This window comes from Tachypleus tridentatus, chromosome 9 (assembly GCF_004210375.1).
Source record: "Tachypleus tridentatus isolate NWPU-2018 chromosome 9, ASM421037v1, whole genome shotgun sequence".
NCBI classification, from domain to species: domain Eukaryota; kingdom Metazoa; phylum Arthropoda; class Merostomata; order Xiphosura; family Limulidae; genus Tachypleus; species Tachypleus tridentatus.
In genome coordinates, this window is record NC_134833.1 from 129,403,851 (window position 1) to 129,430,820 (window position 26,970).

Below are 26,970 nucleotides of genomic sequence, written 5' to 3' on the forward strand. Positions count from 1 at the left end.
GTAAATAGAATGTATTACTTTTGACTATACTAATACAATAATATAATAAAATGAAGTCATCATACTTAAAAAAAAAACAACAAATTAAAATCAAATCACAGAAACCTAATAATTTGATCATTTGAAGTAAAGCCAATAAATGAAAAACATTCTGATTACTAGTTTTGTTTGTTTTTTCTAATTTCTAAAAAAAGAAATTTATGGATTTATTATTATTAAAATTAATTGGATGAAATTGATAATTTATATTTCTAAAAATAAACAATATTTTCCATTCTTCTTAAGGTTTATTAACTAAAAACATTAATTTTCAGTACAAACTAAAACTGTTATTATTTGAGTAACATTGTTTTTCACTCTCACTGATTATCCACATTTGTTTTATTCCAAATTTATAAAAATTATCATTTCAAAGATAAATGAAATACTAAAACTTGCATATGGAATATACCATTTTTCCAAGAAAATATATATAATTATTTATAAGTTTAAGCCCTGATTATATCAAAATTCAAAAAATTTCTATATAATCTTCTACTTTTGCAAGGTTTAGAAGTGTTGTTTTGGTTTTATCTGGCATATGTTAGTACTTTTCAAGCAACTACAACTGTAATAAAATAATAAAACTGTTAATCAGTTCAGAGCGCTGATTACTTAATAAGGTTGTAAATGCAATGTAAAAATTTTAACATTTACTAAGTACATTAGCATTCACATACTGTAAATCGGTCACATTTCTCTTATTCTAGAAGCATTAATTTTCACTAAATATCACTGAACAATGTTTTCAACATGTTAGTTGAAAAAATTAACTGATGCTACAGGTAATTTTCATGTTTTTTTGACATTTTTTGAAGACATAAATTGTCCTTCACTTTATTTTTTTATAATTTGTTCATTTCTCCCCAAAAAACTCTGAAAGCAAACACCAGTGAGTAAACCCTTTAAACTTAGGAAGCATGGGGAAATTCATCCAGGAAGAATGTAGCAGTTTGGGTTGTTGGAAAAAAACAAATAACTTTACTAGTAATTGTATATCTGCAGTAAGTAGAACCTTACTTAGATGTTCCATTTTTCAGTAATTCAGAATGAATTCTAAGACAAAGATTATGGCAAAAAATAAGTTTCTAATATCCAAAAGAAATTAAACTACCATGAAACTAATTATTTATAGTTAAACCTTGTGTAATGAGACAAATCTAAAATTTTGTTGGATTTGATGTAAATTTCAGATATTTTAATTCATTAAATGATTAACAAATATCTTCCTTAGTGAATATTCTTCTCCAGTATATGAGAGCCTGCACAAAAAGTTCATTATGAAGAGTCTCGGCACACTGAGAGTAGTTTAATGAAGACATTAAAATAACTTAAGATACAAACATATAACAATGTAGTTTTCCTTTGCCTGTACTTTAAGACAAAGGAAGGAGTTAATTAACAAACATCTAAACATTTAATTCACACATTATAAAGTCAACAATGAATATCAAGCTTCAAAAAGGAAGGACCTTGTTAGAAACAAGACTAAACCTATGATGGTATTAAACATTTAAACCATAAAATAAGTTTTAAATAAAAAATAAATAAAAAGATGGGTCCTGATTTTTTAAAGGTGCTAAGTAACTAGAACACTCATGCAGCAGCGAGATACTTCATATATCAGTTTAATCTCTTTATGAGTGGAGAATGGGTGTTGTACTAACTTAAGAAACTTGATAGATATATAATTCTTGCATACGTTTTTTTTTTTCTGTGTTACTAATATTACCTGATTAATTTGACCTATTACAACCATAACTGGTGATAAAATGTCAACTTTAGGTGTTAAGGTTTTCTTACTCGCCAACCCCAGCAGTAAAACTTTTCATTCTCTTTTTTCTTATTTATTTTTCACTTCTTTTCTTCTGAAAACAGTTATCTTCGTAGATATGTTTACAGTGAAAGTTGATAAAGATGCAGAATGTTGTGGGTTTAAGCACACACATCTCGCAGTTTTTTTGTATTTTGTTATTTTTCTGTGTTCTGGAAGCATAGTTTTATTGTACAGCATTTTTGGTTAAGGCTTGTTTTATATTATATATGTATATATATTAGGATTTGATTATCTTGAGTATAGGAACTTTTTAATTTTGATTTGATAGATTGGTAATGCTTTCATGAGTTTAACACTGCCCCTCAGCCACCTGATTTTGTTTTATAGGTTATATTTATAGAAGGTAAGAAAAGCTTGCATTCTTTAATGTTAACTTGTAAGCCTGGGTATACTTTCTACATACATATATAATAGAAAGGTAAGCCTGTTAGAAATCTGGCAATATCTAAAAACAGTTAATTCGGTTTGTTTGTTTTACTAAATAAAATACTAATTCTTTCTAATTTTAAGAACTTGAGTGAAAGCTAAAAAAAAGATATAATAATACACCAACTACACTTTATCCTGTTTATCTACTGTCAATGAGTCTTTTGCTCAATACCAAGGCTCATCAGGCCAGCTGGGACATAAATGGTTGAGACACTATTTATGTTTTTAAATTACATGAACAACAGTTGTTACAGTATGAACTAGATTAAGCTGTTGAAGTGTAAATTTAAATCAGTTATACACTTACATTATTGTTATTGTAACACTGGGGATGGAAGTAAATTTTGAAAAGATTAAATTATCCTGAAATTGAATGTCATTGTTAAAAGTAAGAAGATCTGGCAGTTATCAGCCCAAAAATAATTTACCAACACACACGTTTCATTGCAGTGACAGGTTGTGAGCAGAAGAGAAAAAAAACCTTCAATTATGGAAACAACAACAACAAAAAAAAAGAAACTTGTACTTAGGATGAAGTTGAGAAACATTTTATTCCAAAGAACTGCATCTTACTGAAAAAAATTAGAAACTAGACCATGCAATAAATAATACAGGTTTCAACCCAAATGTAAAAAGAAGACTGAATTGACAAAAATGTTGATCAAACATGAACTTGAAACAAGCTACTTCACTAAAAGTAAAACAAGTGAAGTTGTGAGTAGTCTCAGTGATCACATGATTGTGTAAGTTTTCCTCAATTGTTAAAGGATAAATATAAATAATAATTTTAAACTGATTAGTTGTCCTACAGCTTTGTTGCATAATTAAATTTCAGAAAGAAAGCAGAATATTTAAAAGATTGACTAAGGAAACAAAGCAGCTAGTACTAGGCCTGTCTAAGCTTACTAAAAATACTGGATTTGAAAGTTATAATTTTCCTGTACTGAAAGTATATTTCCAATAGGTACTTACTTCCACTCATAAGAATAACTATTCTTGTCCAGTGCTGCCCTCTGTATGCAAACGTATTTCTTTATGTTTGCACAAGTCTTTAGGTTCTCTCTTTCTCTTTGGAATCAAATGATTACAACATGTCTCATGAAAATCATCTTGAACCGCTTTTCTACCAACAGGAATTGGCATACTTGTGATGCATGTGACTCCATCTATATGCCTTTACCAAGTTATTACTTCAAAGTGTGGCAGAAGATGTAAGTATGGAAGGAAAATGGGAAGGAAGTGTGAGAGGGGGTAAGTACCTGTCAGAAATATATTTTCAGTATAGGAAAATTGTAACTTTCAATACAGTACTTCCCTTCTCTCACAATATTAGCTAGAATCCTATATTGAATAAGATGTGGAACTGGTGCAAGGGGATGAAAGAAATAAACTCCCAAAAGCATCTGAAAATTATCCCTGGAAATGAGAAAGTCAGGTCCATAGATTTGATGAGGGAAATGTGCTACTTCTGAACTAGGCTTACTCCTTGCCCATCCACGAAATTGTAGAAAATAAGGGCAGAAAATAGAGGAGCATATACAAGAGGGAAAAATCTGAGCAGGATAGTAATCTCAACCATTAAATGCATATGTAACTGAATCCCACATAATATATAAGTAGGTAAATTAATGGATGTGCCTTTAGGTGTAGAGTGGCCAGGATGCAACCGACTGTATTTGGTAAGTCAACTGCATCCAAAACACGTCACTGGGAACCAATATCCATGTGAAAATAGGATGAGGATCATACCATCTTCACATGAAGTTCAAGAGACCTGAGCATAACATGTGATATCTTTGATCTATTAATTCAAGAATTTGACATCTGGTATCAAAAATATGTTTGTATAGATAGAAATCATTCCCCCCACAGAAAAACTTACCAGAACCATCCAAAAGCGTGAGCATTCTCAGCATAAAATACAAAGAACAGCAGAAAAGGACACAACCAGAACAATATATTTTACCTCACTGTGACCCACAACTCACAAGGAGTGTCACTGATGGAGGTATAAACATATGTGAGGACTTACGTTGATTAGTTCTATTTTAAATCCTAAACCAAGTCAAGAAGTACTGATATCCATGCAGAGGAAAGATGAGGATGCTCAAAGGGGTGAATTGTACCCTAACTCCTTTGGATTGTACAACACCTATGGTAGGAAATTACATCATTTACACTTACAGAAAACCACTGCCCTACTTTGCACTGAATGGTAATAGCCACCATCTTTGTGCAGAACCCATTCTGGAGGGTGCCTTCATAATCAATAACTCCAATGCTCAGAACTGGAAAATGGTAAGTACTCCTGCACTGCATTGAATTAAAAGTTGCACTGAAGCTTAAAAATACAGATAAACTTGATGAAAAAGAACCCAAAATATGATGTAAATAATAGGATATGAATATATTAGGTGTAGTCCACATGCCCAACTGTAGGAATTCCTCCAATGGCTGACAAACATGAGGTCTTGAAGCTGAAGAGAAGACACTGAACAATTTTTCATGGGAAGAAGACAAGAAAGAACAGGCCAATTAAATCCAATGTCAAACCCAATTGGTGAGGGTAAAAGGGAAAAGATGATGAACAAAAGAAGACCAACCATTCTGAAATACATTTTTATTTCAAGTGGGTTTCTCATCATCAAAAATCAAGATATGTGTCACCATTGTAGATCTGTGGAAAGGAGTTATTCAAAGCTGCTGGATCATGAGAAGCTCGAGAACATTTGTGTGAAAGGACTTTTCGTCAACAGACCAATAACCCAAAACATTTTGGTGACTGACCTGTGCAACCCAGCCCTGAAGAGGTGTGTTTGTGAACATACATAAATCCAGAAAAGGAGAAGGAAGTGGAGTGCTTGCCAATGTATGTACCTTGTCTAACCAAAGTAGATCATCCATCAGGGTATGAGGAAGGGTAATGGGAGGTGCCAAAGGATCTGAAGCAAGATTCCATTGCTCTTGAAGAACCCACTGAAGGGATCATGTGAACAGTTGAAGGGAGTCAGTGATACCATTAAAGATCACATCCCCAAAAGTAATAGAATCTCACAAGCAAAAAGTTAAGAAGCTGAAAGGACATGAAGAACTGATAGTTTCATGAAACAAGTTCGCAGAGATGAAAATTATGCCTGATTGAGATATGTGGTGAAAAATATATTGGGTAGGAGTGAGGAAGAACTCCAATTTGATTAACCAGCCTATCCAAGCAGCCACTGGAAGCAGCTGACAAGTATGACTTCAGTTTAGATTGAGCTGGTTATCCATATAATGGTGAAGTCACAGCCCCAAACCAGTAAGATGGCAAACAACAGCTCTAACTATACAACAGGAAAAATAAGAGACAGAAGCAAGCCTGAAAAGTAAAGTACAAAATTGGTAAACCTCCCAGTAATAGATGAATCAAAGATAAGGATGAGATCGTGTTGAGACATGGATGTGTAAATTAGCATTGATGATGTTGATCTTTGTATTCCATAAGCCCAGAGAAATGCTCACTTTAGGGTGAGAAATGATTCCATCATAAAATGAGAGAAAAAATAAATAGGGATGTGAAGATTGGTCATGCAGTAAGGAATGATGCAGTTTCTAGAAAATAAGAGCAAGGGATAAAACCATACACACCCAAGAAAAAAATTCAAAAAAAGACCAGAGCAGACCTAAGTGAATCCTGAATGGTAAGGCAAAGCAAATATGCTAAGCATTCTGCAGAAGGAATTGGGGCAATGTCTAGAGAGAGAGAGAGAAGCTGATCCAAGTGACATTCACTCTTCCTACGAAAAACACTGATAAATCTCCTGTTGGGTCACCTGTACCTGAGGCTTGTAACATATTGCTAGTCACAAGTGTGACCCCCCCATGGGAACATGAGTTTCAGAATTCATAATTAAGAAGAATCAATCAAACATCGAAATTATAAATAATAATACAACTGTGATAAACCAGAATTAAATTAAAGTGAAGAAGTAACTAAACTTAGTAGTTTAAACAAAAACCACTTGGTGAATATACTAAAGCTGAACATGAAACCTGAAATAAATAAAAGGACATGTCTGAGAACAAATGCTGCCAAATGATAACTAATAATTCATTAGAAGCACATAAAGGGGGTCTCACGAATATTCCACACTCCTACTGGTGGCGAAGTGACACATGATGATTTGTATATGAAATGCATTAGAATCGTATGATTCCAACCGGGGGTAAAATGACTGTGCCATACATAAAAGAACAAAGCTCACATGTAGCTTCAACACCAGATGAAAATAGTTAATCTTCTTAGATGGGGTAAGTACTGAATTTGAAAAGAAGCTTATCCACACACAATAATAAGCAAGTGATATTGTTCCCTTTAATTAAGTTTGAAAAATACTTTAACTGAGTTATTTGAAACTTCCTGGAATATAAAAAAGTGTAATTATAAAGGATAAATATTAATTTGTCCGAATATAAAGGTTGTGTTCATCAGTTGTCAATTAAAGGCTTTTGCTTGTACTTTATAATATATACTGCATTGTTGTTTGGCTTATGATTCTTCTATAGTAAGTGTCTGACTTGTTAACAATAAATTGTACAATAAATGAACAATACACACTCAATGTGTTTACAAGTGATATATATTCAAAACTAGTTTAATGTATGGACAACAAACTCTTTACACTACAGTGACCATAGGATATCATGAACAATATGGTTTTCTTCATTTTGTCAAAATTCCACTTAGACCTAGTCAGTTACTTTTAAATTTCAGTTAACAAGACATACTATCTTTCCCTATTTCTGTTTCACTTATAACTGGTGTGCAAGTTACCAAAATATTTTTGTTTCTTTTGTCAAAATGCATTGAGGCTGAATCATTTACTTTGTAACCACATTTTGACAAAATAAATTCATCTTATCTTAATTTCTACTGTTAGCCTTACTCTAACATGTTAAAGGTTAGGCCTTTGTTAATCATTAGGCCTTTCACTTTTACTGAAGTTAACTTCATACAAAACTTTTCCATGCTACTATTTCCTATTGTCTTTTACTGTCTACTATTTCTCACTCATCTCAAACTATTTATAAATGTTTATTATTAAATCATCTGCTCACTATATTCTCAACATTAATGAATAACAAACACAACTTCCAATAATCATCTGCTTGTAAACTCTTATAATAAGAAACAACTATCATAAAATATTCATTAACAAAATGAACTAATTAACAAAATCTACATGAAACAGTCTTTTATATGATGAGACAGTTGATTGTGATTAAACATGTCAATATTCAAAAGTTGTTATTGGTATATCTATTTAGAGTTCAGGTGTCTAAAAAGGTTGAGTTTTGACACGTAATGAAATATATTTCATTATCATGAGGAACTATGATTATGCATTTATAACAACTTTTGTGTACAATAAAAGAACTTTTCAGTGCTAAGGTCTGAAGTGCTTTTTTTTAAATATTTATTATAGATTTTGTAACATTAAATTTTCGATACATTTTTCTACTTACAGGTTCTTGGTTTCTGCATATCTTCATTAAATCGCTCATTCTGTCTTGAAAGCCAGGAGCAAATACATCAGGGTTGATGGCAATAAAACACTGACCCTAAAAGAAAAAGAAAAAAATTGCATAATCCATGATCTTGCAAGTTAATAATTATCTACAGAATTGTAAAAATATAGCCTGATTAAAAGTCTGATTTAACAATAACATCGTGTCATGTCAGGATTAATATACACCAAATCTTAGACACATTTAAACAACCCATAATTAGTTTATTTTTAGTTAGAAATTCTTAATAGTAAGGTCATAAGTGTTTTGTTTTTGAATTTTGCACAAAGCTACATAAGGGCTATCTGCACTAGCCACTCCTAATTTAGCTGTGTAAGGCAAGAGAAAAGGCACCACCTACTGCCAACTCTTGGGCTACACTTTTGCCAATGAATAGTGGGATTGACAGTCACATTATAATGCCCCCATGGCAGAAATGGTGAGCATGTATGGTGTTACAGGGATTCGAACTCACAATCCTCAGATTATGAGCTGAGCACCTAAATCATCTGGCCATGCCAGGCCACATGTCATAAGTAAAGTTTAGAAGTAATAACACATGCAATAAAAAATCAATTCTATATAATTAAATGAGTAAAAACACTTGTTTTAAATAGATTTCAGAATACTAAAGAATTTAAGAATTACATTATATAACAAATCATCTGTTGGGGGCTTTAACTACTAAGAAAAACTTTTATTCCATAACAGAGATATCTGGCAACATTTGTAGAGCTTGGAAAGTTTGTGCTGTCCTAAATCCATGCACTAAATCATCAATACAAATTTATATTTACATAAATGCAATCAAAATTTGAAACATTATTCAAAATTTTTAATTTTTTTTTTTAAGTATATGTATTTCATAAAATTTCATGTATGATAGAAGCACAATATAGTTTGTAGTCATCTCAGATAATGAATAAAATCATTTTAACATTTTTTTCAATTTACAAACTGAATGTAATAACAACCTACAACTTTCAGAAAGAAGCACTGATTTATTTTTGCAGTTTTCTACTAATACAGATTAATATAAACATAAATTTGTACTTTTAATTCTAGAAGTAGCAAAAACACTTTAAGGAATCTTGTTCTAACACTGCTAGGAAGTAATCGTCTGTTTAATTATTGTTAAATACACACTCTGCAATTTTTTTTCTTGGCATGTCATTACTGAAACTATAAACCAGGTATATAAGTAGGAGACAAAATATGAAGAAATATAATAATAAATCCAGTTAAGGTGGAGCATGCACTCACTTTACATCATCCAAAAATGTGATAACAGTGCTAGGTGAAATTGGTCATTTTAAATGAAATTTACTAAAAATACTTTACTTTCATTTATTCATCAGCTTTTTCAAAAGCTGAAAATATTTTAAATATAAGTAAGAAAGAGTTATCAGCACTAAAATACCTTAGTAGCAATAACAATATTGTTTATACTAAACTTTACAAAAGAAACATTAAAATTACTTTACTCAAATATTCCATTTTACCCAAACATATTTATAAAGCCTTTCCATTATCCTAATGATAACAGAGAAATACAATTATATAGATATTTGATGAAATTAAAAAAAGATAATATTTGTTAATGTTGGCACAATATTTAGAAATTAGCCATCAGGAATTCCTCCACAGATTTCTTATGGACTTTCAGTTCACTGTGACATAGCTTCACATATTGGAACTCATAGTCAAACTAAAGTAAAGCCTGTCAAAAGTAATGGGAAAAGACTACCACCTTCCACTACATAGTATACCTGAACCTCATATTTCATGGCTAATTGAAATAAATGTTTTGAAATCAAATTTCACCAACAAAAAAGGGAGAAAAGTTGAGGCAGTCAAACATTGGTAAATTCCTCTGTGATTAAATTGAAATTAAGATCATTCATGAAATGAATTTATGGCATATTCATATAATAATTGTTGGTAAAAATCAAATTAACTTCTAGTATATATAAAAGCTAACAATGATTTTCATGTTATGTTTCTTAGCAACAAAAGTGTAATCTAATCTTGTCGTTGTCTGTGTATTGAAAGTATCAAATGAAATATACAGACCACTAAACTAAAAAAAATATTTTCTGATTCATCAATTTTAGAGTTTCTGTTGATTACATACATTTTTTTGTTATTAAAATCATTGGTGATATAACAAATGATAGCTTAATTACAGAAATTATTCATGTTCAACATGGAATTGGTACTTTTAAATTTTATGCACTTGATTCTAGACTAGATGATCCAATACTATGTCTTTACTTTAGACTTCTTATTCTAACACTAACTACATTTAAGGTTTCATGGCACATACACCCTCAAGGCCCTGTTGCTTCTCCTCATTAACAGTATAATAGGCACAAACTAATCAAACTATTTTATCTAGATAAATGCATTTTGGCTTTTAAGACAGCTCCTATTTCAAAAAATCAAGCAAGGTGTGACACACACCAGCTTTTACATAGGCCAGATATTTATAATTTAATTAGTGTTGTTTTTTAAAAACTATACTACTGATAACTATACTTCAAAACTTGTTTTTTTATGAAAAATAATTCAAAACTAACAGTGGTTGGGGATTGTCCACAGTCTTTTATATTATTGGAAATATTATGAAGGTCACTTTACTGTTTTCAAGGAACAAGTCTAAGTTTCTGGAGCTGGAATTATTTATTAATATGCTTTAGGGTACAAGAGTCCATGGATAAATGAGATGAGAACATGTCATTGCATACACCTAGAAGGTGTTGATAAAACAGCAAGATAAACCAAATGATATTTACCAAACATGTCTGCAAGAGCTGCAAAGACAAAAGAATGCTTTAAAATACATTTGCTTTCAAATTTATTTTCTTATAATTAAACAAAATACACATGTATAAAAGCATCCTTAAACTTTAAAAAAAAGTGTTGGTTCCAAATGTTTTTTCTTTTCTGTAAATATACTGTCTGAATTAGTGCTAGTTGATAAGGTAGTAATTGCAATACAACATTAATTTAATCTGACACTGATAAATAAAGTTATAGATGAACGTGGTGCATATACACAAGGTCTTACTGCAGTTAAATAGCAAGAGGAGTAGCATTGAATGTATTGTTGAACATCAGAAAGATGATGATCTTTCATTTTCAGGCAGTATTGCAAATGTGACAGTAGATTTGAATGTGAAAGTGACCATAAAAACATGCTGAAGTGTATTTTAATTTTACAAGTTGTACACTAACTGTATTTAAAGCAAATTATTGCCTACAAATTTTTTGCAAGAGATTTTGCAAAATTGGTTATCTTATTTATTTGACTGATGAAAGAATTCATAACTAATTGAACAAATGAAACTTCAGAAAATCATTAACATATTTGTTTCAAAATATTAAATTTTTTATAATTCTGCCATGTATTTATAAGTATTCTTTGTATGTTAACAACAGCTGTGCACCCTCATTTGTAGAGTATCTCCATAAGTACAACTTAGGGTGTTTTTAAACAATTTATTATTATTATATTAAACAAATATCTTATTATTCACATAATTATGTGAAAGCATTATTTCACATATAAGAGATCATACTTGTCAACTGAAGTCATCAAATCTCATTTACTGAGTTACCTTGCAAACAACATTACATCAATTATATAAAAACCTGTTTACATAGGCAAATAACAGTGAAGTTTAAGAATGCCAAACAAATCAGCTGTATTGGAGTACACTTTATAAGAATGTTGTCTTCCAATTAAACGCAAAGTCACGATATAAAAGGAAACTTGCTCATTCACAGAGACCACAACTTAACTAAGTTTGCTTAACATATAAACTGCTGCTTATTTTCAAAACATAGTAAGAAAACTTGTTCACTTACATTTATGGCTTGGAAAGAAATATATACAAAGAGATAAAGATATAACAAAAAATGTTGGTTGGCATATTTCATATTATAAAGTTACTGTGAACTGAAAGTGAACATGTGCTAACACAGTAAGATATGACGAACACTGAACATTAGATCTTATTCTTTTGAAGCACTAAATCTCTCTATAACATAATAATCTATAGCCTACAATAAGATAATTCACGTACAGAAATAACACACAAAAGAATTATACAAACTTAGCATTTAGTTTATGTTAATTTACAAATGAAGGGGTATTTGAAATCCACAGGGAAAAAAAAACTACAATCCTGTAACCATCCTTCACTATTATTAACTAGGTTTAAATTTCATTAATCTATATCCATATTTTAGAATCTATTGTGTATAGCCACCTTGTAATATTTGAAACAATAGCTTAAGAAAACAGTTGTGCACAAGTACTTAAAAACTAAGTGTGAAAAACCAAACAAGAATATAATAAGAAAACTATGATTCTAGATGATCCTCAAATAAGAAAAACGTTCAGTTGGGCAGCTTTCAACTGAAGTGCAAAGTTGAAATTATGCCAGGAAAATTACTTTGTTGAAATACTTTCTATAAGAACAAGTTCAAAAGAAATTCATGGTACAAGAAAATTAAACTATATTTGAATATATACTGCCACCAAATATAAAACTTAAAAATACAAAGAACTAAATGAACAAAATCTAACCAGATCTGCTATTCTAGAAGTGTCTAACCACTCATGAATGTTTGGACCATATGTTGCACCTGCTAGTAATCCACAAAATACTTCAACCATCATTGCTAAACCATAACCCTTATATCCACCTGTAAAAATGTAAAAAAAAGGTTGACATTTATCAGTTTGCAAATAGAACTCAAACAGCTTTAGTTATTTCATGCAACTGGTCAAACAATCATTAGCTCAAAAATTTTAACAGATAACAAAACAAAATGATGGAAAAAGAAATAACTTGGGCATCATACAAAAACCAAAAACATATTTAGTTTTATAACTTTTTATGGTTCAAACTTTTATCACACTTAATACTAAACAAGTATAATATTTGCACATTATTTGGTCATTCAGGTTAAATAATGTGCAAATATACTGAATAACTGCTCAGATACACATTTTTTTCAATAATAAATAAATGACTGGCCATTTTTCTCATCACCATGCAGCAAACTGGTAAACTGTAATCTTCATCAAGTCTCAGAATAAATCCTCAGACTTACTGCTAAGCCATATGATTGTTGAATAGTTAGAGTCTTATTCTAAATTTATCATTTATTGTAAGCATGTGCAGTTCTTACATAAAAAAAAATTGTCAAAAAATTCATTAAATTGATTTTGTTCAAGCTGCCTTTATTTAGTTCTCATTTTAGTGAGATCACATTTGTTCTGCTCATGAGCTCACAACAATGTAGGGAGCAATACCCTTCACTGGTAGATAAGTCGGTATCGGCCTCTCCCTGTTTGGACGAAAATGACTAGCCATGTGGTTAGCATTATTCAAACTGAGTAATGCCAATGTTTTCTGTAAGGAAGTAAGATGTGTTAAGTTTTAATTTGCCTGGTGAACGACCTTGACCTAAAAAGCTGTGTAGAATAGTTACAGTCCAGTTCATATGATAGTCCATTGTCTAAAGCAAGTACACACACTTTTTCTTCCTGTCTTTGTGTTATAATACAGACTGTACTTTTGTATTTTAAATTGTGTCCAGTCTCTATTTTATTCTCATTAATTCACGTTTTCAGAAGACTCCAAATATCTTGTTGGATCATGTACACAAGTGATGGGATCATCACTTTTAAAGGAAAGAAGTAATGAAAAGTACATAAACAACTTTATCAACGACATAACTAATTATAATCACACTTGTTTGTTTCCAGTTCAGCACAAATCTATGCATTCGACTATTAGTCCTATTCCCACAACAAGTATCTAAACTCGATTTTTAGCATTTAAAGCCCTCAGAATTATCACTGATCTCCTGTAGAATGCAAGAAAGATGGCTATAAAATAAATAATTTTTCATTATTTTAAACTTTCACCTTATGACCTTAAATAGCTAAGCTAAATTTTCAATGGTTCATCCTACTTGTTTCTAATTTTACTTCATTGGATCTTCTCCCAGTATTAGCCATTTACTGTTGACTATTCAGTGCACTTAAGTTTCCTTTGTAGTATTTGTCTCTAACCATATGTGTGATCCACCTTGCTTTCAAACATAATGATTCCCCATTTATATAACTGCAAATAGGAACTAATATTTTGGTGTGAAAAAAAGAAAGAGAGAATCTATTAAAAGGTATATTGAACATATACCTTTATATAAAATATAACAGTTATGATTATACACTTCAGTTTTGACATATTTAAAACACATAACCAAAGAAAAAAGGCCCCTGAAATGTATACAGTTTAAGATAATACACAATCATATATTTATCATATTAAAGCAGATAATTCATTGATAATAATAAGAAATGAGACGTTTCTGAAATTTTGCACAATATTATTTCATAAAATCTGACATTTACTTGTATGTTCAGCACCACCCAGTGGCAGAAGACTTCCTCCATTTAAAACTTCTTTGGGATCAGTTGTAATCTAAAAACAATTGTAAATCACATTAATCACAAAATGCTAGAACTTGTGACCTAATCATTTTCTGAGTTGAGAATATTGGAAAGAGTACATTAAATATAGATATAAACATGCACATAAATAGTTAACATTTTCCTAACCCGAAAACATACTTGCGATAGATAACTTTTTTGCACATAGTAACTATTCCTCATGTCAGCCATTGTGATTTTTCACATACCACTAGCATTTAATCATTCCCCACATAAGACACATTTTTCAATATGAATAATGTTAATGCGAGAAACAAAACTGCCAGATTGAAGTAATGGGAGATAAAGGTGTTGGGTACAGTCCACATTCCAGAATAAAAGATGTCATCCAATGGTCATTAAAATTGTGAGGAGAGTGGGTCAAGTGGTAGAATGATCTGATGAGACATGATACTGCCTGTGAGCATCTCCATCCAGGGAGGAATATATGTTTGACAAATCCATACAGAAAGCATTATGGATGAGAGATTCCTAGAAGAAGGGTCTCATGGCAAGATTTATCACAGGAACCCCAAAACTGGCATGGAAGTAATACTTGACCACTCACACTGGACAAAAAAAAGACCGTCAGGATCAGTATGACCATATAGGACTAAGATCAACAGAAAAGAAATGGGAGAGAAGTTATTTCCCTCTCAAGTTTCCTGAATCATAGGAAGAAATAAGTGGTCAGAGTACAAGCTCAAGAAAGAACTGTAAAACAAAGTACATGAGGTATCCAGTGCATAACAAGTCATATCTGCAATGACCAAAAGCAAGAAAGAGAAGGAAATGGGATTCAAGAGAGATATGGTATAGTGAACAAGTGGTCAAATAGGGCTTGAGTAAGTAATAACATGTAGAACCACATTAATGTTGCAGTTACACAAAGCAATCAGTCAAGAGGAATGATAAATAAAGGACCAGATCAAGATGGAAATAACAGAATCATTGCAGAAAAGTCAAAAGGTTGTCAACAAGATTCCCCATTAATCTGCTATGGAAGGAACTGATAACGCTTTATTCAAATGAACAAATGAAGAAAGCTGGAATGTTGACAACAGTAGGATGGTCTGTCAGGAGAGTGACAGGTGGATCAGCAGCAAAAAACAGAAAGATAGAGTACAAGAGTAATGCAAATGGAATAAAAGAAGGGTGGGTACATGAACAGAAATACCTGACTGATGAGAAGCGGACTGAACAAATCCCCCACTTGAAGATAAAAGAATAACACTACGTGAAATATAGAAATATTAGATTATAGCTAAGGTTAAATATACAGAAACAGATAAAAATAGTCCTGACTGAATGTACTCCGAGCTAAAGCAGGTAATGAAGACCAGAAGAAGAGAAGATGTGGTATTATGGAAAATGATGAAGGCATTGATGATTTGCCTGCCCAAATGGAAAGAGATCCAACCAAATGCCTGAGGAAGAAGTGACTGCTCAGTAAGAAGAATCCTGTTTGGTGAAGAGAGACGATTTATCATTAAGGTTAAATCCAAAAAAACATGACAAAATGTGTCATTGAACATATGAGTGTATCCAAAACAGAAAATCCAGCATGCAGAAACATAGATACATAAATTGAGATCCACCTTAACAGTAGATATTGGTAATGACCATAGAATTGTCCAATTTAGTTATAACCAAATGATTAACAGGCTAAGGTAGGAAATAAGAACATGCCCAATGGTCAAGTAGTAGTTCTAGAACACTGATGATCAAATACCTGAGGTTGTGTAGTCATCCAAGGATATGCCTCAACTTAATTATAAGAGACGTGTTGGTAAAAAATGGTGATCCAGAAATGGAGGCAGAAATGAAATGCCAACAATTGTGTGATGCAATCTAGTCACCAAGACAGATCCTTAAGAAGGGAAGGTGGAACCATCATAAAAGAGGAAAGAAGATCACAGGAATTATTTCCCTGGTCATTCAAGGTCTACTGATGAACTTGCATGTGAGAAGAGCCTACAGAGATAAATTGTTCAAGAGAAACAAGTGTCCCTAAAAGGGAGAGAACCTCTTGCACAGAAAGCAAGGAAGAATCATATGAGTTAAGGTGAATAGATGCTCCACATTTTACAGATGAATGAGGCAGCAAGAATGAATTTATCAGAGTCAATTATAATAAAAAAAAAACTCCAAGGTGAATCAAGTCTTAGGTCAGAGTAAAGAACAGTTTGGAAGGTTTAATCAGTCAACCCAGATGAGAACCATTTTAGAGAAAAAGAAGCCTCCAAACAGAAGATTAGGAAGAATCAATTGTCCATATAATAATGGAAACAAAGTCAAAGACTGTGGATGTGGTGAGCAAGTATTCCTCAGCTAAAGACATGAGGAGGTGATGCACAAGGTAATAAACAAAAGAAATCATCCAATTGGGCAATTGGAATACATAGCAAAAAAATCCTAGATATTCTTGGTCATCTATAATCCAAAAGAATTCTTTCAATGGCTCTCTTGTCCAAAAGATCCAATACTGTAGCCTTGAGATGAAAAGTTTGTTGAAAAGGAAAAACAAGAAGTGAAAACCCTTATGTAAGAACTGGAATGACTCACCAGAGGGTTGCAAGAGAGGTCCAGAAATTTACAAAGAGAAACAAACATAACCTCATAGAACCTGAGCTGACTGAGTACAAAGGAAGGTAATAATGAAAGGTGTCATGGCAACCTGACAGGACAAAGAGATAGAAAACTGGTTTCTGTCACAACAGATGGTGCTCTCACCATGACTGGGGCAAAATCAGGATTTGTTTCTGTTTTGAAGCAGCATTTAATTGAAAATAATGTGAAATCCACGCTGCCATCTTTCCATTGCATTTTGCATCAGGAAGATTTATGTGCCCAGATGACTACAAGTGATGAATTGAAAAATGTGATGGACATTGTTATAAAAATTGTGAATTATATTAAAAGTGGAAGCTCTCTCATTCATTGACAGTTTGTTGAGTCTTTGAAGAAAAGCAGTGACTATACTTTTGATGATCTTACTGATTTTGCAAATGTAAGATGGTTAAGTGGAGGAAAAGTCTTGGAACGATTTACTTCCTTATTTCTTCAAATAAAAGAATGTCTTGTTGAAAAAGATAAGATTGAAAATCTCCATGAAATTGAAACTTTATCATGCCACTGTGATTTGCACTTTCTGTGCGACATGATAACTCACTTGAATAATTTGAATATGAAGCTTCAGGGAAGAGGTAAAATAATAAGCAAACAATCACAGTGTATTCATGAATTACAATTAAAACTAAACCTCCTTGTGGAATAATTACAGAAGAATGATTTGAAACATTTTGCAAAGTTGAATAGTTTTCTATAAAATAATAAGGACTATGATTTCTCTGATGCTAAAGATGATCTCTATGTAAAGTGGATCAAAAATTTATCTCAAAAATTTAAATTACATTTCTCAAAATTTAAAAATGATATTTGAGTTCATGCATGATCAATTTCACTTTGAATTAGGAAGTTTCTGTAAGAAAATTACATCTTTTTAGTCTTTGGATAAGTGTGGATTTGAAGACAAGATGCTTACCCTGCAAAGTGTAGAACACATAAAAGATAAACAAAAATGTTCTATGAGAGAGATGTAGCTTGCTATTCTGACAAATAAGTTCTTCCAAATTTAAAAATAGCAATTTCAAAATAATTTTTCATGTCTGGATCCACATGGGTGTGTGAGTCAACATTTTCTATACTAGATTTTCTCAACTTCAGATACAGATCTCAGCTTATGGACATGAATTTAGAAACATAGCTAAAATTCTCATTGAGCATAGATATTTAGCCAAATTTCATGAAACTTGTTGATGAAACCCCCCATCAATTTTCACACTGAAGATTAGTTGGAATGCAATTATTCTGATTAAAGTAACATATTTTGTTTTGTTTTTTTAAATAGCATAGCCAACATTGTTTTCATTAGCCACAGTTGTGGCCACTATGAAAAATAAATTGCTCATCCCTGCACTAGAGAAAGATGGTCAATCTCCCAAGCAGGTAAAAGGAATTCCAAGAATGGGGAAAGGGAATTGTCATAACCCATGTCAAAGGAATACTAAATGAAATCAAGAAGGATGGATGAGGCATCTGAGAGTATGAATGAAGATGATCCAGAAATGAGTCAACATGTGTACATAAATCTGAAGGAAAGCCAAATAATCCACAGTCTAAGAGGCATAAAAAACAAGAAAAATTAAAAGACATAGATCCATTTTACAATTGGCAAACTTTGAAATGGACAAAAGTATTTTTATTCTTCATGCAAGTATAAACTTGTATTCTAACTTGTCAGAGTCAGAATCTGACTGACATCATCATTTCACAAACATATTTTAGATATAGATACCTTTCTAACACATTAAAATTTTTCTCCAACAGGCAAGTACATTTTGCTTAAAGCTTGCCACATTCCCTGTAGATACAGTCAATATTCCTTCAGTGGATGTACCACATGAACATTCGCTTCAATATATCACTATGCATAAGTTAAAGATATTTTATTTGAAATAAACTAAAAATAACTGTGAAAAGCATAAATAATTATTATAACCACGATGTTTTGTATATGTATGCATGTCAATCTGCATAAGTGAGCACGTGTCTGTGTCATGTGCACATATTTGTTACACACTGACATTTGCTGGCAAAGTATAATCTGTTAATCAGAATTCTGGTTAAGAAGTTAACACACACACACACATCACCTACAAAAGTTATAACGTTTTGAAACGAGACCCAAAACTTGAGTTCTTTCGATTGGTTGACTATTCTTCTTCATTTGGAAATATTACAACTGTTAATCATAAGTCAGAATGATATTACATTTCACAAAAGAACCAATCAAATGCTTTATCATCTTATACAGGCATTATTCTCTGTAATATTTGACACTATTATTGGCAACAAAAATTAGCATCAAGGTTTTCTTTTGGATGTTTTTCACACTTAAGTAACACATTTTTTGAAAGATAATATATTTTATATTAAAATAAGAATTTAATATTTTGTTAAGCTTGGCTACAGAATTAATTCAAAACCACAAGCTTGTAGATTAAGCTTCTTATTTGTAAATAGTTTCAATAAAACAAGCTATGCACATGGTTTCTAAAATGTTTCACTAGTTTATCTGTTCAAATGTTATAAAATCATGCATGTTAACCATTACTTATAACATATGTGAAAAATTAAAGCTAATAAATACATAGGGGACAATGAAGACATTTATCATGGATTTTTGTTCATTAAATATGCTACAAAAATAATCCTTTGTGCAATATAAATTGATAAAAAAAAAAAGGAAAAATAATGTTATGCATTGCTTTTTTGTATTCTCAAGATGGCTGGTATGGGTATTAAAACTTTAAAATAAATACCGAACAATGTTTCGACCTTCTTAGATCATCTTTGTTAACCTGAAGACAACCTAAGAAATTTGAAACATTGTTCAGTACTTTATTTTAATTTAAGTTTTAATACCAATACCAGCCATCTTGAAAATACATTTTTACTTCATGTGGGTTTCTCATCATTATGCAATGCTATTTTTATTTCATGTTTGAAAAAAACAAAAAAACAAGTAAATAAAATATCAATATTCAAAATTCTTTGCATAACTTTACTTTTAATCGTTGTGTTATACAGTATCTAATCAAAATATTCAGTATATCTTTAATGACATACCTTTCCTTCACTGTTCATACCCCAGCCTTCTGGGATACTTTCACGTTTTCTGTCTTGCATTTCTATCTAAAATAATCAGTAGGACACAAATTGTGTTTCAGTGTCTCCTATTATTAAGCCAACAAAATGTTTCCAACTTTTACAAAAGTGATTAAAACAAAAAACCTCTGAAAAACAAGTCAATTTAATTTCTTTCCTAGAAGGCTTCCGTTAATATCACTATTAAATTTCAGTTTTCCACAGGTTTTGATATTTTTATAATTTTTCTAACTTAAATTACATTACTTGGTCTAAAGTAATGCCTAAACACTTATAAAGAATCTAAAATTATTTTCTTGTATGTCTTGGTCCACATTATATCACAATAAGCCCAAAAAGCTATTCTAATTGAAACAAATTCAGGGGGAACAGATCCAAATCCTGATACATCTCTTGTTAAAGACTGAAACACTCCAGTGAAACTTGGTTACTTTCTTACTTTGCTTCTACACATGCAAATTTTCTTTCCATCAATATTTATGAAATAGCTTTGTAAATAGTTAGATATAAGTTGATTTTACCATCAAAACCTTTATGGGCATTTTTTTTTAATTACAAGTTCTTATTCACACATGCATAATAGCATGCTTTTAATTATATTTCATAATTTAGCTTAGAAACAAGATCTGATTATGTAAGTCAGGTAAAACCTGAGAATACAACAGTGATTACAGCTTCTACTGCAACTTGAGGATAACATGTTACAATGATTTTGGGGCCTCGTCACATTGTTACAGTCCATATCACCACACTTTGTCATACTCCATCTTATTACAATGCATTATTCCAACAGCCCTACAGTTTAATTTCCACTACAAAAAAAACTCCATTGTAAGGTTGTCAGGGACTCTACACCTGACTTCCCTGTTTGCTTTCTGCAATCCATCTCATGGACAAGGATGATGGTTGAATGGGAGGTTATGACTGGATGTCTTATTTCAGTGAACCCACTCACTGTTGGCCTCATTTCCATGTAGAAATCTATCTTAAGTAACGTGCTGTTGCTTAAGTCACACAAACACCTTTTGTACTGACTTGTTTTTGTTTGTAGATTTTAATGCTTGTTACAACATGCCACATTTTCTTAACACAGCTGGTGTATGACTTCTTACAGGTCTCTTTCTGGATGATCCTTATTGTACACAGTGTATTGATATTTCTTTGTTTTCCAATGCCTTTACCTACAAGACAAGTTATAAAATCTCTATGTAAACACATGTCTTTCGAAAAACAATTTTTTGTTATCTGCTACCTACAAGACATCACACAATGACAAAATGTAGTTTTAAAACATACCATTCCAGAGCAACTCTATATTAGCTTTGGCTATTGCTTGTTACATGACTTTCTAATTTATCATAATGTACTCAAAACTGTATAAATCAAAAGTCTCATAACATAACTACATTGAATTCCATGTGGAACTCAGAAATCTGAATGTTAGTTCAACACCTAGACTGTGTCTCAATAAAACTACAGGAATATGTACAAAGATTATAACTAAACTAATCACTGCAGTGGTAATTCAAGTCCTTTTCTTAAGCTTCAATAAATGATGCAACAGTTAACACTTTCTTAATGGAATCTGTCCAATTCATAATCGCTAAAGTATCCATTATTTTGATAATGCATGCATATGTTTACAAAGTGTTGCATATTATTGGTAGACATTACGAGACTTTTGTACACAAAATAACATGTTTTTGAATTAAGTATTAAATATTTTTTAATTAAGGATTTTTGTTTGTTTGTTTGGAATTAAGCACAAAGCTATACAATGAGCTATATGTGCTCTGTCCACCATGGGTATTGAAACCCAGTTTCTAGAGGTGTAAGTCCACAAAAATACCACTGTGCCACTGGGGGGGCCATTAAAGATTTTCTCATAAAAATGTTTCTCTTTCAGATTGTTGACCTTTCAATGTGTAAAATAATTCTCATTTTAAGATTAAAAATACTTCTGTGCATCAGAAAACTTTCAAATTTCATGTGTGAAATCTTTATAACCTTCAAATAAGTATAAAAAGTGTTCTTTCAGAAAAAGCTTTGCATTTTATCTGTTATTTCTCCTATCAAATCATAATCTGTATGCATTTAGTGGATTTGACTGATCTCATAACCACCATAAAAATTAGAAAAAAATATCAATTATGCTTTTTTCTTTCACATCTAAATAAGGAAAAACTGCCAATGTCTTACAGGCAAGCTGATCTAAAATCTTACAACTGTAATTCATCAAATTCAACACGACTCAAAGTAAAATACAAAAAAGTAACACTAAAACTATAACATCTAAACCATGAAAAGAGCATCTGATTTTTCTGTAAGCAGAAAATAACACAGGATGACATAAAAGTATCGTTGTGAAGTACATTAGTATGCATGCATAATTTTAATAATTAAAAACATTACATGTTTGTTAAAGTATTCTATTATCACAAAAATGTTATAACTTAAACAATATTAATAAAAAAATACCTATAGTAAAAATTCTGTTCATTTACTTTTAAAAATGAATATTTCAGATTTATTAGTCATCCTGTTAAAGTATACAATGATAAATTTGATCCTTTATCTTATGCAAATAACGTCATTTTTACCCACTTGAAATCTTGAACTATTTAAATAATTTGAGGATATAACAGTCTCTGCAATACAATTTATTTAAACTGATACCATTCACATGTCAAATAAGTCCAATATAAGAAAAACATGAGTATATAAATAGAGAACTTTTGCAGATTAATACTGAAAGTAAACCAGTTAACTTACCTTTCCAACAGCAACAGCACATGTAGCCATATCCAGTACAAAGCTGTCTCCATCTTTAGCAGGAGCTGCTAAGGTAATTGGATTGGTTCCTAAAACTGGCTAAAATGAAAACAGATTTCTGTCTAAACACCTATCCCTGATTACAACAAACGTAAAAACAAAACTTTTCAAGAAGCATCTATTTACATTTTCAATTGACAATCCAAAATTTACTCAGGCCTTTTCATTGTTGGCTTCTTTTGTATGTATTGAATAAAGATACACACAAGAATATCTGACCAAAGCCATCACTAATTTTGAAATGATAAACTAGATGGAAGACAATTATTCAACAGCACCCACCATCAACTCTTGGGTAATTTCAGCTGGATCCCATTATATGGTTAGACATCAGTCTTATAGTACATTCATGACCCAAAAGTGCAGAGCATATTCCACAACAATGTGCTTCAAACCTTGAATCCTTATATCCATGGCTTGCAAGAATTAACTATTATGCCATGTCATGACAAAGTGGAGAAATATATAAGAGAAGTACTTTTACTGTTATTTACGTTCTTATGCCCTAATAAGATTATCATAGGCACAAACACTAAAACTGCCAATATATTAAAAACATAACTATGTCAATGATTTATAACAATGATTAAACACTTTTTGTGTTTTTCAGTGATGCTTATATGTTACAAGCAATAACAACAGACAGCTCATAGCCAAGGGCAGTTCAGGCAGAGTGTAAACCAAACCCCTACTCCTGCTGAAGTTTCACTTAACATTTTTTTATCCTTATGATGGCCTCTCATTATATAACTGATTTTATACCACTGTGCACACATGCAGAAATAGTATTTTCATACTTAAAAGAAAATTTGCAGTGATAAAGGAACCATTATATATTTCAGAAATATCTTTTTTGTCTTTGGGGTTGAACTAGTGTAAAAATATATAATAAATATCTTTGAATGAAGTTCTGGAAAAGTCTTAGTAACAGAAATATTTTAACTAGTACAAAGAATAAGCACTATATAATATGTCCACTCAGAAGTTCTCAATTTATAACTCCTCACAAATGAAATGTCTAAGTTTGATTTCTCATGTTGTGTAACAACTTAATATTCACTGCAAAATGTAAAAATATCAATACACAGTCAAAATATCAAAATAATCTTTTCTCAGATATATCCAAATTGCTTATGCAATTTAGTCATTTTTTATGACATATTTTGAGTTTAAAGGCCTATCAATGACAATCAACCTCATGCAATTTTTAACCTTTAGTATTGTGTTACACTTAATACGTTCTTAAAAGAATAAACCTAAAGCCAAACGAAGAAAATAGCTTTATCCGCATTATCTCCCTTTCAAGTTGCTTTATTTTTCCAACATATGATTAATAAAAGGTTGAAAAATTAAAATCCATAAAAATAAGAGATTAAAGTCTTACCTTTTTACCTCGAGTAGGAGCAACAAAGGGAGAGGTATTTGTAAATGACATACCCTAAAATAAAAATACAAAAACATATAAAACCAGAATATAAAAATTGTTTAAATACAGAAAACAAATTTTTTCTTAAAGATTTCACAACTAACTTGCACATAAAAATTAACACCATCAACCAAGAAATTTATAGATTCCACCCACAAATACAGTTTTTAGTTTTAAAAATCGTATAAACAAAATTTCAAAACTATATTCAAAGCTTTTATGAAAACAAATCCTTTAGGGGAAATAGGAAAATTGCAATTCAAACAAGTTTTTCTTGACATTTGAGAAACAGAAAATATATATGTAGTTTGTCTTTTACAGTAAACAATTTACCTAAATGGTAAATAATACAATGAAATATTATTTCAAACACAATGTTCATAAACCTAAATACCTGGATAACTATTGTGATGCATTGGTTCACTAAAGAATTATATATATTTACAAGAATGTACAATTAAATAGAACTTCCTTGTAAGCTTCTAGACCTAAAAAGAAAGGAAGGCCCAAGAAGGCCACCTCTATAAACGAGACCAAAATCAATACACATAACAGTCAGCATGATAGAATATCCTTTACATTGGTATTAATTATAGCTAATAAAGACACTTAATTAATTAATAGTCCTTACTTTGCATACACTTTCATCTTTGAACAATTTATAAACATTGTACTAGAATTACACTTTTAATTTTCATTTATTAAAAAAGTCAAAACTCTAAAAAAATTATAAAAGAAGTGTACAATGTATTTGTGTATGTGTGTAAACCCTAGATGATTTATAAGGAAATGTAAATTCATAAAAAAAGAAAAAATAAAGCCATAAAACAAACACCCAACATCAGGACAAAAACCATAGGGTGCATCATCCTGTAAATGTGTCCATTTGTTTGTTTGTTTTGTTGTTGTTGTTTTTCAAGTACTCAGCAGAAGTTTGACCAAACTTGCATTGGACATAATATACCTTCTGTAACCAATTTAATCTCAAATTTACTAGCCTCACATGCTTTGAAGAAAAAAATAAATAAATAAATATCCAAATAATAATAAGAATGAAATAATTAGCATAAAAGACACCAATGGGGAAAACAGCAAAACTGTCTTTCAAGTTAGCTTTACAACCCTCAGAATAATGTTTGGACATAAATACCAAAATGCTAAGGTATTAGGATACCAAGTCTAACTAAAGTTATTGATATAGCTCAAATCCTTGATACTTTCATGTTATTAGCTGAATTTTCTATGATTCTAAAAAGATGCAAACTGTAGCAAGTTTCACACTGGGAAAGTCATACAACTACATTAATCCATTAATCATAAAGCAATAATAATTGAGAAAAAATCCAAATTGCAAGATCATTCAAAATAATAATGAATATATTTTATGAGAGTATTATTAAATCAAGACTACAGATCAAGCAAGTTTTTGTAATAATAAATTTCTACAAATTAAGCATCTTAGGCAACAGTTTCACAGTTTGACAATCCAACTTCAAGTTTTAAGGTATCTCATTGTCCTGCAAATTAAACCATCAGATTACATATCACATAACTAACTACTTTACATTAATCAGCCATGAACTTTGTATCCATTTCTCACCTTGTTTCTGTGTTTTTGTAAATCAGCAACCAACATTTAATGTTTAAAGTGGGAAACAAGCGAGCTAGCATTTAAAATAAATAACTACCTTGCTCAACCAAACAATGGAAATAAAGTTACATACACAGTCAATAAAATTACACTTAAAATCAAAACATAAATTGCTTACATATTATTCTATAAAGAAGGTAGACAATTTATTTTAATTTTAACAACTAATGGATAATATGAAACGTTTAAATAAGTACTACATACCAACAAACCTTCTTTGCAGGCCATCATACTGTACCATCCTGCTATTCCATAATGATTTGACCCTGAGAGATAATTTGATAAACATTGAATGTATTCATTATCTTCTTACTAAATCTTGTTAATAATAAAAACAAACAATGTAATTGGCAATCGATTTCCATTATGAATTACAGTAAAATTTCTTTCTCTGTCTAAGTTCAATATTAATTGCAAAAATTTTCACTAATAACAAGTAGCAAATAACTTAGAGGGAAACAAGTTATACATTAGTAGTACACAAAATGCTGTCACAGCATTCCTAATGTGGGTAACTAATATGATGATTGCAACAATGGCATCTTGAAAAACATTGTATCATGCTTTGTTGATATATCTCTGCACAAAATTTCAAGTATATTCTCATTCTTATGAAACCATGGAGTTTAATTAAACAATTATATTGAACTTTAGGCCTTGTTTTTGTTTCGTTTTTTATACTACATACAAATAGAACTTGCAATAATGCAAATACAAGTGCCATCATATAAAACAAACTAAGAACATAATTCCTGAAAACTACAGAAATTTTTCATAACAACCTCCACAAAATCAATCCTCATCGCAAACATTCATTCAAAATTTATAATTTCATATAACTCTTACAATATATGATAACACACTATCCATGTCCCAATAAGGAACAAGCAGTTGTATACAACATAGATAAATAAAACTAAATTTCAGATGAATTATAACAAAGAAAGGTAACACAACCAACACTACAC

The 26,970-nt window shown here is 30.9% G+C and overlaps 1 protein-coding gene across 1 annotated transcript in view; it reads right to left on the reverse strand.

The window, feature by feature from the left end:
• Positions 1–26,970, reverse strand: part of LOC143227487 (uncharacterized) — a 146,433-nt gene that overhangs the window by 88,228 nt on the left and 31,235 nt on the right. The window contains exons 3-9 of the mRNA XM_076458929.1: positions 26,207–26,268; positions 24,310–24,363; positions 22,866–22,964; positions 20,055–20,120; positions 14,286–14,355; positions 12,447–12,565; positions 7,811–7,906 (exon numbers count right to left, since the gene is read on the reverse strand). Coding sequence (XP_076315044.1) covers positions 7,811–7,906; positions 12,447–12,565; positions 14,286–14,355; positions 20,055–20,120; positions 22,866–22,964; positions 24,310–24,363; positions 26,207–26,268 — 566 coding nt within the window. The remainder of the gene's footprint in view (positions 1–7,810; positions 7,907–12,446; positions 12,566–14,285; positions 14,356–20,054; positions 20,121–22,865; positions 22,965–24,309; positions 24,364–26,206; positions 26,269–26,970) is intronic.